Here is a 14,901-nt window from a genome sequence, read left to right as displayed (position 1 = left end):
TGTATCGTAACTTAACCTAACCTAACTTACCTAACCCAACCCACGTAAGCTAACTTGCATAACCTAACCTATCCTAACTTAACATAAATTACCCAACTTAACCTAACCTAATGTATCATAACTTAACCTAACCTAACTTAAATAACCTAGCCTATCCTAACTTAACTAACCTAACCCAACCTAACCTAACTTAACCTATCCTTACTTAAGATAACTAACCTAACCTAACCTAACCTAACTTATAAAACGTATCATAAGTTATCTATCCTTACCTTCCTAACCTCCCCCATCTAACCTTTACTTAACTTATATTCCTCTCATACTTTACCCCCATTAACCTAACTTCTTTTGATTTTAGGGTATTTATTAGGTTTTATATATTTTGTTCTTATTCGCCACCCTTTAACTTAGCCTTTCAGATGTAGTTTATTGTGGTCGACATATTTCGTTGAATATATTATCCTTATCCTAACCTTTCAAATGTAGTTTTGTTTCTCCTTTCTGTATATTTTACCCAAATCCACCTTCCCACTTATCCTTCCTTCCTTTACTTTGTTTTCTTATATAAGCTCATTTATCTTAGTGATAATATAAGTACAGTAGAGAAGAGTCAGATCTACTAAGACATGAGACTGAGAACAAGAGAACAAGAGAGAGAGGTGGAAGAGAGGGAGACAGGGAGAAGGGAGAGAGAGAGAGGAGGTAAAGAGAAGGAGGAATAGAGATGGAGGAAGATAGAGAGAAAAGGAGGAAGAAAATGTTCAGGGGGAAACGGAAATTATGTTAAACCCGGATGGGTGGAGGGGGGAGGGAGAGGTGGGAGGGAGAGGTGGGTGGAGGGGGGAGGGAGAGGTGGGTGGAGGGGAGAGGGAGAGGGAGAGGGAGAGGTGGGTGGAGGGAAGAGGGAGGTGGAGAGGTGGGTGGAGGGGAGAGGGAGGTGGAGAGGTGGGTGGAGGGGGGAGGGAGACCGCCCCCACCCTCCACCACCAACATTGTACAATAAATATCAACCGAACACATGTTAAGAGTAATTACCCTGTTCACCACCCGCTGCTCTCCTGTCCTCTCCCCGCCTCAACACCTGCTGGCACGTGTCCTCTCCCCGCCTCAACACCTGCTGGCACGTGTCCTCTCCCCGCCTCAACACCTGCTGGCACGTGTCCTCTCCCCGCCTCAACACCTGCTGGCACGTGTCCTCTCCCCGCCTCAACACATGCTCTCACGTGTCCTCTCCCCGCCTCAACACCTGCTCTCACGTGTCCTCTCCCCGCCTCAACACCTGCTGGCACGGGCGTGACACAGCCCCCGGGGGGAGGGGGTAGTGACACATGCCAGGACACGTGGGGTGTAATACTCTCCCCTCACAAGACCTCAATAACACGTCCCGCTTGAATTTGGTGCAGTGATTCGCAAACGTCATTTTTGTAATGACGGTGTAGTCAGTGTCACTGTAGTGGCGTACGGTGGGTTGGTGTCACGAGTGTTGACACACATGTGAGGGGTGAGGGGTGAGGGAGGAAGCACACACGGGCGCGCTAGGCAACTAGAGGCACCTGCACGCACCAACCAGCCCGGGTCGGCCTGGCCTCACCCGCCGCAGTTGTCAATGAGTCCTCACTACGGCCGCCAGCGACCCCTTCCGCTCCTCACGGCTCTACTGGATTACCTCACACCTCACATTGACCGCTCCTGCTCCTCCTGCTCCTGCTGCTGCTGCTGCTGCTGCTCGACGCCACCCCAATGTTCTTCCTGCTCTGTAACACGGTAACACACTCACGCTTTTTTAGTATTGTCTTCACGCCGCACTGAGCGACGCAGTGCAGTCTCTGCTCGTGGTCACGCAGAGGCAGACTACACAGCAGTTCTTGTACAGCGGCAACCCTTAAGAGCAGGTACTGTTGGCGACGGTACAGAAGCTGACACGCGTGGTACACAGGACACAAGTGTGGTACACAGGACACAAGTGTGGTACACAGGACACAAGTGTGGTATACAGGACACACAAGTGTGGTACACAGGACACAAGTGCGGTACACAGGACACAAGTGCGGTACACAGGACACAAGTGTGGTACACATGATACACAAGTGCGGTACACAGGACACAAGTGTGGTACACAGGACACAAGTGCGGTACACAGGACACACAAGTGCGGTACACAGGACACACAAGTGTGGTACACAGGACACAAGTGTGGTACACAGGACACACAAGTGTGGTACACAGGACACAAGTGTGGTACACAGGACACACAAGTGTGGTACACAGGACACAAGTGTGGTACACAGGACACAAGTGTGGTACACAGGACACAAGTGTGGTACACAGGACACAAGTGTGGTACACAGGACACACAAGTGTGGTACACAGGACACACAAGTGTGGTACACAGGACACAAGTGTGGTACACAGGACACAAGTGCGGTACACAGGACACAAGTGTGGTACACAGGACACACAAGTGTGGTACACAGGACACACAAGTGTGGTACACAGGACACACAAGTGTGGTACACAGGACACAAGTGTGGTATACAGGACACAAGTGTGGTATACAGGACACAAGTGTGGTACACAGGACACAAGTGCGGTACACAGGACACAAGTGTGGTACACAGGACACACAAGTGTGGTACACAGGACACAAGTGTGGTACACAGGACACACAAGTGTGGTACACAGGACACAAGTGTGGTACACAGGACACAAGTGTGGTACACAGGACACACAAGTGTGGTACACAGGACACAAGTGTGATACACAGGACACACAAGTGTGGTACACAGGACACAAGTGTGGTACACAGGACACAAGTGTGGTACACAGGACACACAAGTGTGGTACACAGGACACATAAGTGTGGTACACAGGACACACAAGTGTGGTACACAGGACACACAAGTGTGGTACACAGGACACACAAGTGTGGTACACAGGACACAAGTGTGGTACACAGGACACACAAGTGTGGTACACAGGACACACAAGTGTGGTACACAGGACACACAAGTGTGGTACACAGGACACACAAGTGTGGTACACAGGACACACAAGTGTGGTACACAGGACACACAAGTGTGGTACACAGGACACACAAGTGTGGTACACAGGACACACAAGTGTGGTACACAGGACACACAAGTGTGGTACACAGGACACACAAGTGTGGTATACAGGACACAAGTGTGGTACACAGGACACACAAGTGTGGTACACAGGACACAAGTGTGGTACACAGGACACAAGTGTGGTACACAGGACACACAAGTGTGGTACACAGGACACACAAGTGTGGTACACAGGACACAAGTGTGGTACACAGGACACAAGTGTGGTACACAGGACACAAGTGTGGTACACAGGACACACAAGTGTGGTACACAGGACACAAGTGTGGTACACAGGACACAAGTGTGGTACACAGGACACACAAGTGTGGTACACAGGACACACAAGTGTGGTACACAGGACACAAGTGTGGTACACAGGACACACAAGTGTGGTACACAGGACACACAAGTGTGGTACACAGGACACACAAGTGTGGTACACAGGACACACAAGTGTGGTACACAGGACACACAAGTGTGGTACACAGGACACACAAGTGTGGTACACAGGACACACAAGTGTGGTACACAGGACACACAAGTGTGGTATACAGGACACAAGTGTGGTACACAGGACACACAAGTGTGGTACACAGGACACAAGTGTGGTACACAGGACACAAGTGTGGTACACAGGACACACAAGTGTGGTACACTGGACACAAGTGCGGTACACATGACACAAGTGTGGTACACAGGACACAAGTGCGGTACACAGGACACACAAGTGTGGTACACAGGACACAAGTGTGGTACACAGGACACAAGTGCGGTACACAGGACACACAAGTGTGGTACACAGGACACACAAGTGTGGTACACAGGACACAAGTGTGGTACACTATTATGAGGAAGACATCAGGGCGGAGAGTTATGAGTGGGAGGGTCAAATATAATTGTGACAAGTTGTTGACGATGTGTGGTGATGACGGCGGAGATTATATAGTGAGGATAGTGACCCCTCCATCACACGGGTAACTGATGGTGACTAATTGGCGAAGGTGATTTTTAATAGTGACAATTATGCCGCAAGAGGAACTGGCATGCACAGAGCTCCTGTGAAGAGGAGCCGGTCGGCCGAGCGGACAGCACGCTGGACTTGTGATCCTGTGGTCCTGGGTTCGATTCCAGACGCCGGCGAGAAACAATGGGCAGAGTTTCTTTCACCCTATGCCCCTGTTACCTAGCAGTAAAATAGGTACCTGGGTGTTAGTCAGTTGTCACGGGCTGCTTCCTGGGGGTGGAGGCCTGGTCGAAGACCGGGCCGCGGGGACACTAAAGCCCCGAAATCATCTCAAGATAACGTCAAGAAGCTCCTGAACTCGACCAATGAGGTGGTAGAGGTACTTGGAATCAAGGTAGAAAATATAAATCTAGTTATTATTTGAATATATATAAATCTCAACCTGTTGAAAGATGCAACAGTTGAGGAATTCACTGAACAGATCCACAAAATAGAGAATATCCTTGATAACCTAGAAAACCCAATACCAGATATTATCTTCCTTGGAGACTTCAGTATACCCAGTTTACAATGGAGAATAGTAAACAATAACATTATAGCAGGAAATCAACCTGGAAATAACCAACCACAGGTCAGAGAACTACTGAGATTCTGTGACAAATTGTCGCTCAGTCAGCAGATTACAGAACCATCTAGGAACGAGAACACGCTGGACCTGATATTCACGAACAATAATGAGCTAATCAGAGACATTACTGTCTCAGACACTACGTACTCGGACCACAAGCTCACTGAAGTGCAAACTAACATTAATAACAATAGTAGGAACAAGAGAAACAACAATCGAGAAGGGTTATTCCGTAAATTCAATTTTAATAACAAAAGATAGACTGGGAGAAAATAGACAGGGACCTTACAAACATTCAATGGGAAACTGTTCTAAGTAATACAAACCCTACACAAGGAATGGACAAACTGACTTCCGAAGCATATTAAATCTGTGTGAAACAAGTGCCTTTGAGGAAAGCCAGAAAGAGGTCCAATATAGAAGGAGAACGCAGACGACACTACAAAAGAAGAAAAAAAACGGAAATGCTTAAGCAGACGCGACTTTCCATACAAAGAAGGAATAATTTAAACAGGGAGATTGAAGAAATCGAACAAAGACTGGGGCTTTACATATCAGATTGAAGAAAGGCAACTAGAACAGAAAGCAATTCAAGAAATAAAGAAAAACCCAAAATATTTCTTCACATATGCGAAATTAAAAACAAAAACCACTGCCATTATTGGACCTATTCGTACAAGTGAAGGTTCATACACGGAGGATGACAAAGAAATTAGTGAAAGCCTAAAAAAGCAGTATGAGGACATGCTTAGCACTCCGATACACAGCATGAAAGTGGAAGATCCGGACAACTACTTTATGTGTGATATCCAAACTCCTGTAAATATAACTGATATCAACACAAGCGTGGCAGATTTTGAAAGGGAAACTGACAACATGCCCATGCACTCAGCCCCGGGGCCAGATTCATGGATTTAAATTTGTATAAAGAAATGCAAGGTGCTACTAGCGTAGGCACTCAGAACAGTGTGGAGGAAGAGCTTGGACACGGGGGAGATACCAGATGCGCTTAAATCAGCAGACATAGCCCCTCTACACAAGGGAGGGAGCAAAGCATTGGCAAAGAATTATAGACCAGTTGCATTAACGTCCCACATAATAAAAGTATTTGAGAGAGTGATTAGGAGTCAGGTCACCAATTTCATGGAGAACAATGACCTTCACAGCCCAGGCCAACATGGATTTAGAACGGGAAGATCGTGCCTCTCACAGGTACCTGACCATTATGACAAAATCATTGACGCATTACAAGAAAAACAGAATCAGGTGTGATATACACGGACTTTGCAAATGCATTCGAAAAATGTGACCATGGAGTGATAGCACACAAAATGAGGTCAATGGGAGTAACTGGTAAAGTACGACGCTGGATACTCAGTTTTTTGCCGAACAGAACACAAAGAGTAACAATCAACCATATAAAATCGAGTCCAAGCGCAGTTAATAAAAAGTTCTGTACCTCAAGGTACAGAACAATGGGGAATGTTTTGGTAGATTTGGTACCTCAAGGTACCAAATCTACACAAAACGTACTGGAGTGAACTATATGGAAGAAAATGCAGAATAGAACCAGTGAAGAACAGGGAAGCCATAGGCACAATCAGAGAGCACTGAATAAACATCAGAGGTCCGCGTTTGTTCAACGTCCTCCCAGCGAGCATCAGAAATATTGCCGGAACAACCGTGGACATCTTCAAGAGAAAACTAGATAGTTTTCTTCAAGAAGTGCCGGACCAACCGGGCTGTGGTGGGTATGTGGGTCCGCGGGCCGCTACAAGCAACAGCCTGGTGGACCAAACTCTCACAAGTGAAGCCTGGCCTCGGGCCGGGCTTGGGGAGTAGAAGACCTCCCAGAACCATCAAGCCAGATACCTCTACCAGCAGGTATCAAGCAGGTACCCGACATCAATAGAGATCCCCTGAACCACAGCATGATTTTATCAGCGATTTTTGATGTACACTCATTCTTTTGTTGTTAAACACTAGAAATGTACACAGTGAGGCAAACGTCTGTGGGGTGGGAGAGGGGAGACGCCCGGGTGGTGGGAGAGGGGACGACTGTGGGGTGAGAGAGAGAGAGAGAGGGGAGACGACTGTGGGTGAGAGAGAAGGGAAAAGACTGTGGGGTGAGAGAAGATAAAATGCACTAAACAACAAAGAATCACCAACACGACAGTTGGCGTAGGATGATAGTAAACGAGGAGGTCACGAAGGCACGATTACCACCACTGTAAACAACCGACTAGTTGGCCAATTACCGCATTAGATTAGCACAGGAACCCCATTAGCCCACAGTGACCGGCACGTGAGGGGGCGTGCCCTGATGTGAGGGGGCGTGCCCCGATGTGAGGGGGCGTGCCCCGATGTGAGGGGGCGTGCCCCGATGTGAGGGGGCGTGCCCTGATGTGAGGGGGCGTGCCCCGATGTGAGGGGGCGTGCCCCGATGTGAGGGGGCGTGCCCCGATGTGAGGGGGCGTGCCCTGATGTGAGGGGGCGTGCCCCGATGTGAGGGGGCGTGCTCTGATGTGAGGGGGCGTGCCCCGATGTGAGGGGGCATGCCCTGATGTGAGGGGGCGTGCCCCGATGTGAGGGGGCGTGCCCCGATGTGAGGGGGCGTGCCCCGATGTGAGGGGGCATGCCCTGATGTGAGGGGGCGTGCCCCGATGTGAGGGGGCGTGCCCCGATGTGAGGGGGCGTGCCCTGATGTGAGGGGGCGTGTCCCGATGTGAGGGGGCGTGCCCTGATGTGAGGGAGTGTCCCACTATGAGGGAGAGTGTCCCACTATGAGGGAGAGTGTTCCACTATGAGGGAGAGTGTTCCACTATGAGGGAGAGTGTTCCACTATGAGGGAGAGTGACCCACTATGAGGGAGTGTCCCACTATGAGGGAGAGTGTTCCACTATGAGGGAGAGTGTTCCACTATGAGGGAGAGTGACCCACTATGAGGGAGTGTCCCACTATGAGGGAGAGTGACCCACTATGAGGGAGAGTGACCCACTATGAGGGAGAGTGACCCACTATGAGGGAGAGTGACCCACTATGAGGGAGAGTGTTCCACTATGAGGGAGAGTGACCCACTATGAGGGAGAGTGACCCACTATGAGGGAGAGTGACCCACTATGAGGGAGAGTGACCCACTATGAGGGAGAGTGTTCCACTATGAGGGAGAGTGACCCACTATGAGGGAGAGTGACCCACTATGAGGGAGAGTGTCCCACTATGAGGGAGTGACTCACTATGAGGGGGAGTGACTCACTATGAGGGAGAGTGACCCACTATGAGGGAGAGTGACCCACTATGAGGGAGAGTGTTCCACTATGAGGGAGAGTGTTCCACTATGAGGGAGAGTGACCCACTATGAGGGAGAGTGACCCACTATGAGAGAGTGTCCCACTATGAGGGAGAGTGACCCACTATGAGGGAGAGTGACCCACTATGAGGGAGAGTGACCCACTATGAGGGAGAGTGTCCCACTATGAGGGAGAGTGTCCTACTATGACGGAGAGTGTCCCACTATGAGGGAGAGTGACCCACTATGAGGGAGAGTGACCCACTATGAGGGAGAGTGACCCACTATGAGGGAGAGTGTTCCACTATGAGGGAGAGTGACCCACTATGAGGGAGAGTGACCCACTATGAGGGAGAGTGTCCCACTATGAGGGAGTGACTCACTATGAGGGGGAGTGACTCACTATGAGGGAGAGTGACCCACTATGAGGGAGAGTGACCCACTATGAGGGAGAGTGTTCCACTATGAGGGAGAGTGTTCCACTATGAGGGAGAGTGACCCACTATGAGGGAGAGTGACCCACTATGAGAGAGTGTCCCACTATGAGGGAGAGTGACCCACTATGAGGGAGAGTGACCCACTATGAGGGAGAGTGACCCACTATGAGGGAGAGTGTCCCACTATGAGGGAGAGTGTCCTACTATGACGGAGAGTGTCCCACTATGAGGGAGAGTGACCCACTATGAGGGAGAGTGTCCCACTATGAGGGAGAGTGTCCTACTATGACGGAGAGTGTCCCACTATGAGGGAGAGTGACCCACTATGAGGGAGAGTGACCACCCCTCCTCAAGCAACCACCCTCCACAAGCGACCACCCCTCACAAGCGACCACCCTCCACAAGAGACCACTCCTCACAAGCGACCACCCTCCACAAGAGACCACTCCTCACAAGCGACCACCCTCCACAAGAGACCACTCCTCACAAGCGACCACCCTCCACAAGCGACCACCCCTCACAAGCGACCACCCTTCACAAGCGACCACCCCTCACAAGCGACCACTCCTCACAAGCGACCACCCCTCACAAGCGACCACCCTCCACAAGCGACCACTCCTCACAAGCGACCACTCATCACAAGAGACCACTCCTCACAAGCGACCACCCTCCACAAGCGACCACCCCTCACAAGCGACCACCCCCACAAGCGACCACCCTCCACAAGCGACCACCTCTCACAAGCGACCACCCCTCACAAGCGACCACCCCCACAAGCGACCACCCCCACAAGCGACCACCCCCACAAGCGACCACCCTCCACAAGCGACCATTCCTCACAAGTGACCACCCCTCACAAGCGGCCACCCTCCACAAGCGACCATTCCCCACAAGTGACCACCCCTCACAAGCGACCACCCTCCACAAGCGACCACCTCTCACAAGCGACCATTCCCCACAAGCGACCACCCCTCACAAGCGACCATTCCCCACAAGCGACCACCCTCCACAAGCGACCACCCCTCACAAGCGACCATTCCCCACAAGTGACCACCCCTCACAAGCGACCACCCTCCACAAGCGACCACCTCTCACAAGCGACCACCCTTCACTAGCGACCACCCCCACAAGCGACCACCCCCACAAGCGACCACCCCTCACAAGCGACCACCCCCACAAGCGACCACCCTCCACAAGCGACCACCCCTCACAAGCGACCATTCCCCACAAGCGACCCCCCCCTCACAAGCGACCACCCTTCACAAGCGACCACCCCCACAAGCGACCACCCTCCACAAGCAACCCACCCCCACACAAGCGACCACCCTCCACAAGCGACCACCCCTCACAAGCGACCACCCTTCACAAGCGACCACCCCCACAAGCGACCACCCTCCACAAGCAACCCCCCCTCACAAGCGACCATTCCCCACAAGCGACCACCCTCCACAACCGACCACCCCTCACAAGCGACCACCCTTCACAAGCGACCACCCCTCACAAGCGACCACCCTTCACAAGCGACCACCCCTCACAAGCGAACATTCCCCACAAGCGATCACCCCTCACAAGCGACCACCCCCTCACAAGCAACCACCCCCACAAGTGACCCCCCCACAAGTGACCACCCCCACAAGTGACCATCCCCCACAAGCGACAACCCCCAACAAGCGACCACCCCCCACAAGCGACCATTCCCCACAAGTGACCACCCTCCACAAGCGAAAACCCCCAACAAGCGACCACCCCCCACAAGCGACCACCCCCCACAAGCAACCACTCCTACAAGCGACCACCCCCCACAAGCGACCACCCCCCACAAGCAACCACCCCTACAAGCGACCACTCCCACAAGCGACCACCCTACAAGCGACCACCCCCCCAAGCGACCATTCCCCACAAGCGACCACCCTACAAGCGACCACCCCCACAAGCGACCACCGTCACAAGTGACCACCCCCACAAGCGACCATTCCCCACAAGCGACCACCGCCACAAGTGACCACCCCCACAAGTGACCACCCCCACAAGCGACCACCCTACAAGCGACCACCCCCACAAGCGACCACCCCCACAAGCAACCATTCCCCACAAACGACCACCCCCACAAGTGACCACCCCGACAAGTGACCACCCTCACAAGCGACCACCCTACAAGCGACCACTCCCACAAGCGACCATTCCTCACAAGCGACCACCCCCACAAGCGACCATTCCCCACAAGCGACCACCCCCACAAGCGACCACCCCCACAAGTGACCATTCCCTACAAGCGACCACCCCCACAAGCGACCATTCCCCACAAGCTACCACCCCCACAAGTGACCACCCCCACAAGTGACCACCCCCGCAAGCGACCTCCCTACAAGCGACCACCCAAAGCGACCACCCCCACAAGCGACCATTCCCCACAAGCGATCACCCCCCACAAGTGACCACCCCCACAAGCGACCACCCTACAAGCGACCACCCCCACAAGTGACCACCCCCACAAGTGACCACCCCCACAAGCGACCACCCCCACAAGCGACCACCCCCCACAAGCGACCACCCCCACAAGCGACCACTCCCACAAGCGACCACCCCCACAAGCGACCACCCCACAAGCGACCACCCCCACAAGCGACCACCCCGGCCGTCATCAACATGGGGGAAGGAAGCGTGTCAGTGCGATATTCCTAAGTATTTACGACCCGTGCCACTGAGGTTTCCCCCACACAACCTGCCGAACTACAGCGATTCTAGGAAAATAAATCCAGGTACTGTATTCCCGTTACAACCCTTTACGACTTGCAATGATGAGTAATTTTCTCGTTCAGGCCACAAACTTTAATTTTGTAAACATATCTTACCATACACGTGTGTACTCACCTAGTTGTGCTTGCGGGGGTTGAGCTCTGGCTCTTTGGTCCCGCCTCTCAACTGTCAATCAACTGGTGTACAGGTTCCTGAGCCTACTGGGCTCTATCATATCTACATTTGAAACTGTGTATGGAGTCAGCCTCCACCACATCACTGCCTAATGCAATGATTAGTGTTCCACTATGAACACTAATTACTGTTTCCACTATGAGGGAGTGAAGCACCATCTTAGGTGCTTCACAACAACACCTAAGATGGACAATATGTATCTGTTAACTACTCTGACACTGAAAACATTCTTTCTAACGTCCCTGTGGCTCATTTAGGTACTCAGCCTCCAACTGTGTCCCCTTGTTTGTGTTCCACCTGCGCTAAAAGTTTGTCTTTGTCCACAAAGACAAACAAGACGTACACAAAAAACAAAGTTTGTGTGTGTGTGTGTGTGTGTGTGTGTGTGTGTGTGTGTGTGTGTGTGTGTGTGTGTGTGTGTGTGTGTGTGTGTGTGTGAGATGACCTGCTGCATGGCTGTAAAACACAACCAAATTTGAATGTAAATAAATTACATAAATTCTGGGAAGTGATGAGGTGACCCTCCACGACACCGGGCAGGGGAGCAGGAGGGTCACGGTGCACGGTCCTGGCACGGTAACTCATTCAACTGTGCACACCGTGAGTCACTGTGAACCCCAACTCTGTCTGCCCCTGCCACACCTTCCCCCCCCCGCCCCCTGCGGCACACCACACCTCCCCCACCCCTCTAGTGTCATATCCTCCCCGTTCTATACCACATCACCCCCCCCCCAACACTTCCCAGGTGGCGCAGTGGTAACACACTATCCCCACGCTTCACCAGCGACTTGGTCGGGGTTCGCATCCTACCTTGTGTAGCTTCCGGGGATCAAAGGCCCCGCGGCCCAGTCGTCGACCAAGCCTCCTGGTTGCTGGACTGGTCAACCAGGCTGTTGGACGCGGCTGCTCGCAGCCTGACGTATAAATCACAGCCTGGTTGATCATGTATCCTTTGGAGGTGCTTATCCAGTTCTCTCTTGAACACTGTGAGGGGTCGGCCAGTTATGCCCCTTATGTGTAGTGGAAGCGTGTTGAACAGTCTCGGGCCTCTGATGTTGATAGTTCTCTCTCGGAGTACCTGTTGCACCTCTGCTCTTCAACGGGGATATTCTGCACATCCTGCCATGCCTTCTGGTCTCATGTGGTGTTATTTCTGTGTGCAGGTTTGGGACCAGCTCCTCTAATATCTTCCACGTATAAATTTTGTATCTCTCCCGCCAGCGCTCAAGAGAATACAGGTTCCCTGGCTACATACATCCTTGGCTAGGGACGACTCACTAGTAGTTCCTTAACTATTCGCCGGTTTACCCAGCAGTAATTAAGTACCTGTTTGTTACCCGATTGGAGGGACGTGTTCCAGGGAAACTTAGTATGGGCAAGGCTTACCATGAGCAGTGGGATGGGAAAGCTCTAAGCTTCCTAACAGGAGTCAGTAGTTTTCTGATCCTGTACCCTTGTGAAGCACTCGTGTAAACCGTTTTTCATTCACATTCATTAATGTGAGAGGCGGTTTGGCTGGCAGCCCGTCCTCCAAACAAAGACCCAAAATAGATTCCATCCACCCGCCAAACCCCTTGTTTATGAATGAACAACGGTTTACACACGAAACTTAGTACCCAGATGAGTCACAGAGACGTTAGAAAGAATTTTTTCAGTGTCAGAGTAGTTAATAAATGGAATGCTTTAGGAAGTGATGTGGTGGAGGCTGACTCCATACACAGCTTCAAATGTAGATATGATAGAGCCCAGTAGGCTCAGGAATCTGTACATCAGTTGACTGACAGTTGAGAAGCGGGACCAAAGAGCCAGAGCTCAACCCCCGCAAGCACAATTAGGCAGCCCGTCCTCCAAACAAAGATCCAAAAGTGATTCCATGCACCCGCCAAACCCCCTATTTATGAATGAAAAGCGGTTTACACACGACTCACAACTGCTGACGTTCGAACATATCCGGAACAAGTGTTTCACTGACGAATTTTGTTCGAACCACAACGCTGTAAATGCTTCACCCACGTACTACAAATACAAATAATCGCCAACAGAACCTAAACACCTGACCTAACCTAACCTATGCCTATATATACACAATATGCTAATATATTATAATATTAATTTATACTTGAGAAAATTCCCGTTTTGAATGAACAACATGTTAAAATTTATGAATGCGTCTGTGGGGTCGACCGCTGGATGTAATGGACTTGAGTCGAGGATGGGTTGCGTACTCACCTAATTCAACCCATCCTCGACTCAAGTCCATTACATCCAGCGGTCGACCCCACAGACGCATTCATAAATTTTAACATGTTGTTCATTCAAAACGGGAATTTTCTCAAGTATAAATTAATATTATAATATATTAGCATATTGTGTATATATAGGCATAGGTTAGGTTAGGTCAGGTGTTTAGGTTCTGTTGGCGATTATTTGTATTTGTAGTACGTGGGTGAAGCATTTACAGCGTTGTGGTTCGAACAAAATTCGTCAGTGAAACACTTGTTCCGGATATGTTCGAGCGTCAGCAGTTGTGAGTCGTGTGTAAACCGCTTTTCATTCATAAATAGGGGGTTTGGCGGGTGCATGGAATCACTTTTGGATCTTTGTTTGGAGGACGGGCTGGAGTACGACTCACAACTGCTGACGTTCGAACACTTCCGGAACAAGTGCTTCACTGACGAATTTTTATCGAACCACAACGCTGTAAATGCTTCACCCACGTACTACAAATAATCGCCAACAGAACTTAAACACCTAACCTAACCTATGCCTATATATGCACAATATGCTGATATTGTTACGGTAATCTCCTGCCTAAGCAGAAGATACTGCCTGTTCCCTTCACCGCCTATTCATCAACGTATCTGCATGCTCCAACATAAGGAATCAACATCAACAACAACAACAATATGTGCTCAGTATCTAGACAGACCCCCCCCCCCCCACCCTCTAGTACCCAAGACACCCGGACACCTGCCGTCTGGGCAGAGACCCGCAGCACCAACTCAACCTCTAACTGCTTGTTTAACTGCCGGCCGATAGTTACCCACAACATCAGCGCCATCTATGCTTGCCTGGCTCATATAAAAGGAGTTCACCGGCGTCCAGTCCTAATAATACGGGCTCACCATAGCCCATGCTACTTGGAACTTTTTGTTCCAAGTAGCGAATCTTTAACAAGAGCGTCCAGTCCTCAGAGTACACTTCGTGCTCTCACCAGTAACATATACTCTTGCCTTCCCAGGAGACGGTACATGTGTACACCTGTTGTATAAAGTAATTTGCATCTCTTTTTTTTTTTTTGCTTAACGTAAAACTCACCTGTATTTATATTTCTTTTCATAATATTGCGTTTTATCCGAGTGGATAAGGGGCTGTGTTTTCTATGTTATTAAAGTCATTGTTGTTATATTAAATTTTTAATTCATCAGCAGTCAATAAAGCAACTTTATTTTACTTTTTTGTTATTAACGTGCGACTGGCACAAGACCCGCCAGAATAGCCACTGTTCTGTTACACATTTTTGTCACAATATATTGTAATAT

At 50.7% G+C, this 14,901-nt stretch overlaps 3 protein-coding genes across 3 annotated transcripts in view; 2 read left to right on the top strand and 1 right to left on the bottom strand.

Annotated features, from left to right (window-relative positions):
• Positions 1 to 14,901, bottom strand: part of LOC123767555 (pseudouridine-5'-phosphate glycosidase) — a 214,951-nt gene that overhangs the window by 56,026 nt on the left and 144,024 nt on the right. The window lies entirely within an intron of this gene.
• Positions 1,612 to 14,901, top strand: part of LOC123767804 (uncharacterized) — an 84,182-nt gene continuing 70,892 nt past the window's right edge. The window contains exon 1 of the mRNA XM_045757854.2: positions 1,612 to 1,764. The gene's annotated coding sequence lies outside the window, so the exon portion shown is untranslated. The remainder of the gene's footprint in view (positions 1,765 to 14,901) is intronic.
• Positions 8,754 to 10,037, top strand: LOC138355365 (uncharacterized). The gene has a single exon (XM_069310247.1). The coding sequence runs from the start codon at positions 8,754 to 8,756 to the stop codon at positions 10,035 to 10,037; it is 1,284 nt and encodes a 427-aa protein (XP_069166348.1).

Source organism: Procambarus clarkii, chromosome 67 (assembly GCF_040958095.1).
Source record: "Procambarus clarkii isolate CNS0578487 chromosome 67, FALCON_Pclarkii_2.0, whole genome shotgun sequence".
Lineage (NCBI taxonomy): Eukaryota > Metazoa > Arthropoda > Malacostraca > Decapoda > Cambaridae > Procambarus > Procambarus clarkii.
This window is presented reverse-complemented; position numbering and strand designations above follow the sequence as displayed.

Bases quoted from the DNA above. Each gene is read 5' to 3' on its own strand.
- LOC138355365 (XM_069310247.1), top strand. From the start codon at position 8,754: ATGAGGGAGAGTGACCACCCCTCCTCAAGCAACCACCCTCCACAAGCG.